This window comes from Anabas testudineus, chromosome 1 (assembly GCF_900324465.2).
Source record: "Anabas testudineus chromosome 1, fAnaTes1.2, whole genome shotgun sequence".
Classification (NCBI taxonomy): domain Eukaryota; kingdom Metazoa; phylum Chordata; class Actinopteri; order Anabantiformes; family Anabantidae; genus Anabas; species Anabas testudineus.
In genome coordinates, this window is record NC_046610.1 from 2,608,306 (window position 1) to 2,620,639 (window position 12,334).

Below are 12,334 nucleotides of genomic sequence, written 5' to 3' on the forward strand. Positions count from 1 at the left end.
CTGTTAATTTCTTCTGGTGTTAAGTTTGGCACTTTACTCTCAGTTGAAGGCTTGTTTGTTTCTTTTAGGCAAATTTTAGTCATTAGATTTTTACCAGTTGTCTACACCAAGTCAATGAAAACTAAAAACGCTGTTTTCTTGTTTTTTGTTCTATCAACGAATCTGTTTTTTAAGCATTTTGAGGTGTTGCATCCACAAAACTTGATTATATGCACTGTGCATGTTTATTTAATTCTTCTTCTCTACTTTACTCTCTATATTTTATGCTCAGTTATTCAGTTTGTGTTTACTGTAGTTTTTCTCTCCCTCTGTGAGGCTTTTTATATTTTTAAATGCTGTTTGACACTTTAACTTCTGAGGCCTGGACTTTTTTAAACCCATCTCTGTGTCTGCGCTCACAGAGTCTCCGTGCCGAGGAGAACCTGTCCGGGATTACCACCGACTGCAGCGTGGCACCGTCCTCTGCCAGACGTCCAAACCTTTCTCCTGGGTTGAATGTCGGGGTCGGTGTCAGGCAGGAAGTGAGCCAGGCGTCACCGCCACCTCCTGCTGCTCTCCTCTGAGGGTCCGGCGCCGGCGGCTCGCCTTCGAATGCGACGATGGGACCTCGTTTACGCAGGACGTGGAGAAGCCTGTGGAGTGTGGCTGCAAGGAGTGTGTGTAGGACTGCAGATGTGAGCGTGCGCATCAACACACAGGCAGACACACACACACACACACCAAGCTGAAGAGGTGCACACACTGTAGGGATTCTGTCACTGATAAAGGACATTTTTGGTGTTTGTTTAGTGTGTTTTTGCGCACAGATGCAGTTTTGTAACATAAGACAGTTCTTCCCTCTCGAGACATGAAACCAACGAGTCAACCTCATCATCATCTTCCTCTTCTTCACCTGCTGCAGGGAAACCTGCACACTAACTACCTAACTCTCATTATTATTAATACTCGTGTGTTGAAAACTCTCTGTATGCCTTCTCATGTGTGTTTCTGTTGTTTGGCTGATGAAATTAGTTTATGAGTCGAAAGGTTTTACAGTCTAATTTAACAAACAGTTAAAAATCACTGTTTGTCAGTGATATTAGGATTTCAACTCTCAGATGTCGTGCAGATAAGAACAGAAATCAGACAGTTGGATAAAGGAAGCTTCTCGTGTTTCTACTACGCTGCTGAAGGTTTAAGGTTCAGTTTGTTCTTTAAGTGGACAGGCGTCAGATTTACACATTTAAACATGTGCAGACCAGGAAACTCTGCAACACAGAGTAGTTTAAAGTTACTCTTAACATTTAAAGTAACTTAACATTCTCCATTCTCCTCTCATACAGCTCAGCCACAGTACAGAAGACAATGTGGGATCATCTCTTACATGCGTACATGTAAATATGTCACATATACTGTGTAATCAGAAGTAAAGTAGTAGGGTGAACGGGATTTTAAAGGTCACCACCCATCTCCTCAAACCGGTTAGCTGGGCTGTATGAGGTCTAATCAGCCTCCAATTAAACACGTTCATTTCATAAAATTTAACGAGACTGGATAGAAATATTGAGGAAATAATGATGTCTGTAAGAGCAGTTTTAACTGCAGTTCATTTGACTTAGATTCATCATATATAAGCTGCTAACTATTTTCATATCATCCCCCACGGTGGTAATTACAAGAGTGACACGTCTTCCATTAAAAAACGAGGCGGCACGGTAACAAGTAAACAGAAATCGGTTCATGTGACAAGTGAGTAAACGTCTGTCTGCTGCAGTCGATTAATAAATACTTCATTCACGAATATTTAATTAAAGAATAGCTCATGACAGCAAGGCAGCCGGAAGGTCAAAGGTCACAGGAGGGACAGCAGAGAGGTCACGACGCCCTTCCATCGCTGTTCACTGGATCCCCTTTCTCCCAGTTTAGACTGGCAGTGGGGGCTGGGAGTGTGTGTGCGTGGGTGTGTGTTTGTTCTAGTTCTTCTATCTCTGTGAGAACCCAGTCAGAGTGAGGACATTTAGTCTTGTCCTCTCGTCTTCGGAGGGTTAAGTTCAGGATTATGTTTAGATTAAGAGGTTAGGGCTGTGGGATTAAAGCTGTTTCTGTGCATGTCCATCAAGCTGTCAAAGATTATAAAACATTACAAGTTGTAGATCGATATCTATATGATCCACATTCTTCTTTACTTATTATTTCATTAAATAATTCCAAATTTAAATCATTATTTTGCCAATTTAATACATTTTATTTAGTCAAAGTTGGTGCATAGCTGCTTGTATTTAGAGGACAAAACCAGTGCTTGTTGTAGTATCAAATGTTTAAAAGCTTTTGGTTGAACAGGTTTTTATTTCTTTTCCATTCGTTTTAGCAAATGAGAATCCAGCATTTAACAATATGAAAATCTACAGTCAGACGATAGAAACATGTTTGAGATACAGTATTAACTTGGCAGTATTCTTGTCAAATTCAAACCTGTCTCCTAAAAATGATGTTCTCACACTTTTTTAAAAGTAAATGAAACGTGTAACAAAGAAGATGAAAACAATCTTTGTTTCGTTCTTCCAGTCGTGCTGTGAGTGCTAAAATGAACTGTAACAAAATTTAATAAGGCCAAAAAACAACATTTTTATTTTACTGCTAATGTCCAATATCAACATATTTGCAGCCTGATATTTACCTAAATTAACAACATATGATCATTGTTTTAATAGAAACTGAATCCAATTTCAATTTGTTTTGAGATATTTGAAAATTTGGGTCTGAAATATTTCTAGTGTCACACTAGTGTTATGTTTAGTTTTCTCTGACCCAAAACAGTTTCCTAAAATATAAGACAAAGACAGGGAACGTCTGTCTGTGTGCACTAACCAACCAGCTCAATAATGTAACTTTGACCTCGCTCGTTCACTGAGAAGCAAATTCTTCATTAATTGGTTTTCACACCGTGCAGAGAAGGTGGAAACTGATGGATGAGTGGAATTGTAAACAAAACACATCCAGTAGCATGGTTTTTAAAATGTACAGTAAATCAGAACGTGCAAGACTACTGGTATCCTCTTTAGTGTTTGCAAATTTAGGTAAACATTTTGATATTCCCCACAGTGAGGTTCGTTTCAACAGCACTGAAACATGAACAAAAACCCGGCCAGATGAAAAGGTCAAGTCTTGATGTGTAATTGGATAAGGTCATATTATTAAGGGTTCTCAAAAATATAGTACAAATCTGTGTGTTTGTGTGTGTTTGTCACTGTGAGACGTTTGTTCACATCAAACGTTTCCTTTCCCATTTGCCAGAAGAGCTAGTGAACGCATCACATGAATGCCGGACAGAAAATGTAGCTTTTATACAGTATACGGTTATGATATGTTATTTATATGGATGTGAAACTAAAATAAAAGCTGTGTGATATTACATTTTAAGGGTTTTTTTTTGTTTTTTTAGCCTTTGAGTTGAATTTTCCATCAAACTTCATCAACTAATGTGACTAATTATTATGATAACTTTAACAGGTATACACACAGTAACAGCCTAACAGATTGTAATATATATTATGAGCTTATAATGCTTTTGATTTTGTCATAGTATTTTTATATGTTGAAGAGGATGTTGCCATTGTATCTTTGTAGACTGTAGAGAAATCTTTGTTTCCAGTTGCCAAAACCAAACCACAGCATCGTTCATGGGAATTTTACACAAAAAAAAAAAAACAGGAAGTGTTTCAGTTTGTGTGGAGATGATAAGTAGTGCTTCGTTTTCCTATTTATTTAAATAAAGAGCTGTTTCTCCTTCACTGTTTCTCCTTTTTTTTCTTCCTTTTCAACCTTGACACTTACAGTTTTCTTGTTGTTGTTGCTCTGACCTTTGACCTCACTGTTCCACAGTTTACTGAGCTTCCTGGCTCAGCGGAGGAAAAGGTCAAGAGAGACAGAGAGAGAGAGAACGATGGAGTGATGGAGGAGGACGGGAGGCGGGTTTTTACCAGGAAAATGGTGGGAGCAGCAAAAACAAAAAAAAAGATGGAGGGTAGAGTGAGGAAAGATGGCTGGAGAAGAAAGACGGATGTCCCACTGGGATGCGAGGGGGGGGGGGGCAGTGCTCTGAGACTGAAGCCGTTTAATGAAACAGTGATTTATGCGTCCCTGCGTAACCATAAAGCATAATATATACCCCCATTGGCTTTGACAGAGTCTCTCCTCCCCCAACACTCACACACCCTTTCAGTCTGCTCTCCAGTGAAAGCTGCTGCATCTCTCCATCCCCCTCACCACCTCTGCAACCCAACCAGCCGGCCTCCACCCCCCTTCAACCTTCCTTCACCGCCATCTTTACCCCTTCCCCCTTCCTGTCTTCTCTCTTTCTGTCTCTCTGTGTCTTTAAAAGAGGATAAAATCCTGCCAGCAGCACCTTCCCAGCCCCCCAAATCCCAATAAAGCCTCCACATCTTCTAACACTGACGATCATCTGCACACAAGAAGGGTGGGGGGGGGGGGGGGAGTAAAAATGTACACGCACTGCAGTGAAAAGATGGCAGGATGATTGTCAGCAGCGATTGATCATATACAGAGTGACTGAAGTGTTCTGAAGTCCTCAAGCTGGATGAAAAGAAACTATGCGTCCAATTTGGCCAAAAGTAGATCAGCTGCCAGTGTTTGCACAAAATATAGACAATTATTTCAGTGACAGTGTTTTTCTGTGAGAGAAGAATTCACGTTGGGAAGACTTGGAAGAGCAAACTAAATGTATTTAATCTCCGAGGGGAAATTGGTTCATTAAAGCAGAAAGAGAAAAACAAACAGAGGTGCGGTAAATCTGACACTAATAAATTGGTTCTGTGCAGTTTGTGCCGAGTTTGCACTGAGAAACTCTCTGAATGCACCGATACTGTACATACACACAAGTGGTTTTCTCATTTAACTTCAGTGGAGCGTGCTACGATTCAACAGCACCAGAAACTGCAGCTTCCAAAACGGCCACAAAGCTGATTCAACAAAAAACGAACAAAAAAAAAAACACAGAATACTATCACCTTCAAGAAGGAGGATTCACTGCAGGAGCGTGGTCTTAGGTTGCAGTACAGTAGGTACTTATGTGTACATTTTACAGAGAGTAGCCCTGCATCTTAAATAAACCTTCAAAATGTCCTCCTCACCGCTTCATCTACACACACACGCTGTATTAATAAAGAGCATACGGTGTTCCCAAATGCCAAAACGAGTGTCCAAAAACACAAAGTGCAGGTTTTAACATGTTGCACCTGTAAATATCCCACTCGAGAGGCCAAATGTGAATGGACACTGTTAGCATCTCTATGAGGACCAAAGGAGATCCTTTCTACCTGTGGCCATTACACTGTACAACTCCTCCCCCCTCTGTAAGGGCGTGGGCAACTGCCTATCATCAGAATCATTATTTATGTCGTGTATTCAGATTTTATTTATAACTTTTACAGCGACTGTAACAAAATTCAATGTTTTGAAAAGTGGAGAAATGCTTTTGGCTCAGTGTTACAGAAACATGCTACAGACATACAAAAGGTGAGCATTGAACAGGGTTGACAGCTCTTAAGGAAGTGAAACCTTTGTGTGGAACTGTTTTATTAGTTTGACTTTGTTTGATCAGGAATGAATTCACCCAAACAACCATCAAGTCCAGCCTGTCTGCCATCAGACCCTGGAATCAGTGAAGAAGAAACTTATTTTAAGTCCACTTCATACAGTATTTATTCAGTTTTATTCAGTGTGTCTCAGTCTATCTCGGATATCCTGAGAACTCTAAAGTTAAGTTACGTTTATTTTGACAGAGGTTGTCTCTGTATTGAACCTAATTTAGTGAGTCGCTCTGTACCGTTGTTAATTGTGTATAATGTGTGGTTTAGTTGATATTTATGCAGTAATTATGAAGGTTATAATTGACATAATGTGTGGCGTTCATTAAGAATGCACATTTGAGATCATTTATTTACTTCTAATGTTTCGGTGCATATTGGTCTGAGTACTATCTACACCTGTTAAGTTAATTGATATTTTTGAGAAGCAACACTAATGTGCCTCTTTATGGGTGTTTTCTTTTCAGAGACTATCTACAGTGTATTTATCAACACATTCACATTCTGGATTCAAGAAGTCGCAGTGGTTGATACATACACATATTATCCAGCTAATTAATAACAACATTACTTCAGCTGAATAAAACTAAATGTTAAAGTAAACATCAGCCTTCAGAACTCAAACAGTTCACTCCACGTTAAATAAAGATTATTATGTTTTGTTTGTTTGTTTGTTTGTTGGAGTCAGACCGCTGATGATGCAGTTCATAGATGACTGCTCGGCATTAAACCTTAAACTTGGTGCCTCCAATAACCAGAGACCACAACATACAGTTTGCTGTATACACACTTCATATTCCACCTGACCGCAGGAGGGGGCGTCACGTTTTCCAAAGCTACAGTGAGAATGTGGACTAACTCTGTGTGTACCACACACACACTTTTCCTCTGCTCTTGTGTCCTCTGCTGTTGTTTCCTCTGCTCTTGTGTCCTCTGCTGTTGTTTCCTCTCCTATTATTGATTATTGATCTCCTCCTGTCTTGTTCACCATAGGATGAGCTCATTCGTTCACTTCTCTCCACCTTCATCCTTCTTCCCTTCTGTCGTCTTCTTGTACTACTGTATATTTCCTCTGCCCCCCCCCTTTTTAACCAGTTATATTTACTTCATTACTTCTACTTTATGCAGTCGTTTCTCTTTTTCACCCTGAAATTAATCCTTAAAACATTTTTCTCTTGTTCCATTTCCCTCCTCTGTCTGTTTCCCCTCTAAATTATTTTCCTTCTTCCACATCTGCTTCTTTTCACATTTCCTTTCCTTTGATTCGTCCTCATCTCATATCACCATCATTTCCTCACTTCTTCTTTAAATGTCTACATTTCCATCTTCTTTCCTCTTCCTGTCCTCCCTCCTGATCGTCCCTCACTTTCTCATGTTCACCTCTATTTCTCTATTCACTCATTCTCTTCTTTTCCTTCTACCCACACACTTTCTCTTTTTCTCTCTCCTCCTTTCATTTCCTCTGTGTCATCATCTCTTGGTCTCCTTTGTTCCTCTCCTTCCTTTTCTGTTGTCCTTTACTACTTCTTCTTCTTTGTTCACTCCCCTCCTCCCCATCTTCTTCTTTCTCCTCCTTTTTTTCCTCCCCCATACATCCACTCTCTCTTTCAACCTCTTTTCTTCTCATGCAGATCTTTTTTGCCGTAGAGCAGATGTGTTTTTATTGATATGATCATGGTTAGTGGTCTCCAGGTGCTCATTAGATCCACTGTATAACCTCCTGCAGCCAGCGGCCTGAAACACACACACACACACACACACACACCCCTTGGATACACTGAGCAGCGAGCGATACCATAAAGGATAAAGAGAGGAAGAAAAAGACAGAGGAGCAGGTTGGGGAAGATGAAAGGTGAGATGAACAGAGGAGATAATTTTAAGGGAGAAGGAGACAGGAAGTTAGGAAACGAGGTTGAATAAGAGAAAAGAGAGATGGGGGAAGGGGCTTGAGACCGCTGGAGGCAAATTGAATATTTCAGGCAGTTGCCAAAAGAAGGAGTTGAAACTACCAAGGTGACCTGGGAGGAGTTGAGGAAAAAGAAAGAAGAAATCTTTAAAATAAAATAAAAGCTTGCTGTCAGTCCCCTACAGAACAGTAGTTTCTATCGTTTTCAATTAGATTCGACCTTGTTTAACATTTGCTCTCCTTTCAGCGTCAAATGAAGTTGCAACTGTGAGCTTTTCATTATGTTGCCCCTGAAAAGGTTGCCTTTATTTTTAGTGTCACGGTCACATCGCGGTGGAGCTAAAGACGCCCAATCAGACGCATGGAGGCTGGATGGAGGCTGTGAGGTCTGAGGATGTGTTGCAGTCTCACCTTCCCCTCATAAAGGTTCATGGAGGCTTTGGATTGAAGCTGTTTTGTTGTCAGCTTTGCCCCATTCAGACAATCTTCCAACACACCAGAGCACCACTGTGTGTGAAGGAGCGTTTCACACTGACGTATGAATCAAGGAAGCTTTCTGTATTTTATATATTCCATTCATTGTCAAGCACTTGGCGACACCTCTTAAAGAAAGGCCTTACATATAAAACATATGTACTCGTACTTCTATGATAAATGGAAATAGTTAGAGACACAGAAAGGTCAGCTCTGCATGACCAAAGTTAAAAGTCTGACAAAAGTTAGAAATCTGATAAACACAATGATGAAGGTGTGATTAGTTCCAGGATGTTGTTGAGAAGACTGAGATGAAACTCAAGTCTGAGAACACAGTCATTATTCTGTGATTAATCTTTGCCGTTTCCACATGGCCTTAAATCAAACTGAGGCGTGAGGTATGGAAAAAAATAAACAAAGTCAATTTGCGTTCTTCTTTTTCCTGGTTTGTTCGACCTGACTCTTCCGTTAATTAACACTAAACACTGTAAAGCAGAGGTAGTAAGAGCTCAGCACGAGAGCAGAGATGAGTTTTCCTGTAAATAGCCTGTGATTACAACTCTCAGTTGCTTTTTAACGAGTATGAGCTGCTGGAAAGTAGTGAAGATGTGATAAAACACACATTTCCTCCAGTGAGTTATTAAATTACATTTTATGTGGTATGAAAAAGCTCTCTAAAAGTCTTAAATTTACCTTGGTGAACACTGCAGCAATTCTGTAACTGAAGAAGTTTGAACGTCAGTGTTTATTTCATGAGAAATTTATAATGTACACAATACATGTGTTGTAATATCTTTCTTTTATTTTACTTTTTAAAAAATAATTGTAATATTACCTAAATAGAACAAACAACAAGACAATGACAGGGAAGTAATCAGATTAGTTAGTAAAAAACAAACAAAAAGACACAACAATCCCTATTTCTAATGACAAACAAATTCACCTGTGTCTTAGGAAAAGATTTCACATTTTGATTTTGGGTTTCTGAGCTCCTGCTACATGACCTGTATCACACGAAACAGAGGAATCAGTTCTTTGTATTGATTTCACAAAATACTGCTTCAGTACAACGGGATGTTTTGTTTCTGTGCTACTCCAATAAAATTCAGAGGAATATTCATTAAAAATATAATGAATAAAAGATGTATGTGGGGAAGTATTCGTCTTTTTACTTCTGTAAATCTTATTTAAATCATGTTTACATGTTTTACATTAAACAATAAATCATCATGGACGCTGTGATTATTGTCGCCCGTGCAGTTACTCTGCGCCGCCGCACGGTGTCGCTGCCACGCAAACACGCAAATTAGCGGAACGCTGCTTCCGGTTGTACGACGCGTTTCATTTGGCGGGTGAAACAAAGTCCAGCTGATTGAAAACAACAAATAGTTTTACTGTAATAAAAACAAACAAAGAACTGAGCAACAGTGACGAAGGGGTGAGGACGGAACCAGCAGAAAACACTGTGTTTCTGGAGTGACTAACAATAACACTGACGCTAAAGTTTGTGAATGAGAAGTCAACTGTGCAGCTAGCTAGCTAGCTAACATTAGCTCAACCTCCGACGGACACAGAACAGAACTGAGCTTTAAAAGTCAGATTCTAGGACGTCTCTGTACAGATAAAGAACAAACTGCTGATTTAAGGTAACAGCCCATCTTTAAAAAAGGTTATTTCTAGTTTAACTAACGGCCAGTGCCATAGCCTGTTGTGCTAACTGGCTAGCTGATTGCTAAGCACAATGTACTTTAATGTTTAACCCTAAATGTATTTGCTCAAGTACAAGTTTAAAGTAGTTGTGCATTAATATGTACACTTACAATGTAAATAATGTGTAAATGTATTTGTCACCGCTGCTCTTTGAAAAAGTCCTGAATAAAAAAGTCCTTTTTATTCAAAGGTAGCAAACTTTTCACGGTTCATGCATCTCTAAAGTGAACATTTCTAATGTCTGTTGTCTCATCGAGGTCATCTGAATCTTAATGAGGTTCAACTAGTGGTTAGACGAAACCAACAATCTGAACATGTCTCATTGTCCAGTGGACAGTTGTCACACGTTGCTCAGTGTGTTTTGCTTTAGGTAGGTGACCATGGATGTGTGGACTCTCAAAGAGTACGTTTGTGCTCAATAATCTCAGCTTGCTCATGGATAAAACAACCAAAATAAGATCATAGAAGATACACTGTGTTGCACATTTTGTTTGTTGGGCAAAACATATTCATTCATTCAAGAAGTCATTTTGGCCTTTGGGAATCTGTGATAAATAATTGTTCCTCACTAAGTAAGTCGCTTTGGATAAAAGCCAAATAACTAAATGTAAAATGTAAATATTTTCACTTTTTTTGTTATTTTACAAACCAAACAACTATTACATTAATAAACATTTAATTCCAAGTTAATCTTGAAATATGATAATTGTTAGTTGCGGCCTAAGTTTAAATACAGCTCTGTTATAATCACACAAATGATTAGCAAATTTAATTTCCCACAGTTATTCATGGTTTCATGATTATTTCACCCAATAGTTTAACTTTACATTCATAATTTATCTCATGTAGTTGTGTAAAAAGTTAAAAGCCAGGTTCCTGTGTGTAGCACCTTTTATATTCAAAGTCTAAAGTCAGTACTTCAGATGAGCCATTAATCAATATTTAAAAAAGAATTTACACAAAAAATAAAGTAAAACAGTGATGTGACTCATGGTGTTTCACCTTCTGCTGCTCGGTTTTTGTATCAGAGCTCGTTAGGAGCCACCATCCTTGGTGTGTTGCAGCAAAATGTTGCTCAGACAGGCCTGGGGAGACGACCGCATGGGGCTGGTGCTGAGTCTTAATTGAATGGAGCTGATGTGGTTCCATTAATCAGTAATGGGGAGCCTTGCTGGGCCCAGCCACCACACTCCGCAGCAGGAGGGGCTTCTGATGGGGCCTTTGACATTTTCACAGCAGTCAGTGTATATATGAACAGAGAGAGAGGAGGGAGATGTGTTCGTGTCTCAGGAGTAAAGGTTGGAATGAGGAGAATATTTTATATCAAATGTTTCTACTTGTACATTTCTTCAGTGCAGATTTCTGTCATGCTCTGAGCTAGAGGATACAATGGGAGCCATTAAAGCTTTTTATCACAAGGTTACTACTTCTGTGCTTTTCCTACATGATCTCACAATTGAAAGACCAGCAACAGGCAGTTAACAGCTGGCTTTAAATGCTAGAAATGAAGTATCAGTTGTTGTTTTTTCCAGTGTACTGTTACTCTGTATAATGGGTGTTGTTTAGTTAATGAATAGGCATATCAACGGATAACAGCTATTTCCTTATTAACATATGATCATGAAATTAAAAGTAACTACAACAACAGCAGCAATTAAGATTTAAATAACGGACTGGCCAAATGTGCACATTTAGATTTTTATTTCTCTAGTTGAAATTGAATGGTGGCACTATAGATTGATTATTAATAAGTACATTTATAAAATTAAATCAACAGACTAATGGGCAGTTCCATAGTCTGTTGTGCTAACTGCAGTACAATAATCGCAGAGTACAAATGGGGGGAATGTAACTTGAGGTTAACCAAATGTATTTGCACAAGTACTGTAGTTAAGTACAAGTTTGAAGTAGTTGTACTTGGTTATTTACATTTCATGTTACTTTATACTTACAAAGTTAAGCCACCACAATTACAATAGCTGTATTAGTTACTGTACCAACATCAATGCACACACTAATTATACATTGTGCAAGTGTTTAAATTGATGCGGCTGACATTATTGACATATAAGTCATTATTAGGCAGACATTCATAGCTAGAAAATTAATTTTACAGTAAAAAAACAATTAGAGAAATTAGAAACACAGGGTTTTAAATATGCTACATACAGAATGAAATGAAGTATAGTGTGCCTTGTGTTTCTAAACACGATTTGGCATGTTTTTACTATAAAAACAGTAAATGGTGCCTAAATGTCCATAAAAAATAACAAGAAAAAAACTGTTTTGTCACATTTCAGGATTTTATATGGTGAAACACAATCTCTTAAATGTAAAACTGAAATTGTACATTCCATCAAAAGTCAGAGTACAATAACACCCACTGCAAGTCAGATATTTTATTCAGATTTTATTACCTGTTTTCCATTTGTCTTCTACAATTTGGAACAGCCAATTTCCTATGTACTGCAGTCAGGGCTAAAAATTGATTCATACTGTAGATACTCACATATAGACACTGGTGAAAAGCAATTTCAGTATCTGTTTAATAAAGAAAAGACTGGATTAAAAAAAAAAAGAGGTCACGCCTCATGGAGAGAGTGAAACCTCCAAATATTCAACATTTCTGTACTCGGATTCAGTCAGACATAGACCATAA

The 12,334-nt window shown here is 38.6% G+C and overlaps 1 protein-coding gene across 1 annotated transcript in view; it reads left to right on the plus strand.

Moving 5' to 3' along the window:
* The window catches only part of slit1b (slit homolog 1b (Drosophila)), a 47,558-nt gene extending 43,821 nt beyond the window's left edge, over positions 1-3,737 (plus strand). The window contains exon 38 of the mRNA XM_026360752.1: positions 402-3,737. Within this exon, the coding sequence (XP_026216537.1) occupies positions 402-664 (263 nt within the window). The 3' untranslated portion in view covers positions 665-3,737. The remainder of the gene's footprint in view (positions 1-401) is intronic.
* The last annotated feature ends 8,597 nt before the right edge of the window (positions 3,738-12,334 follow it).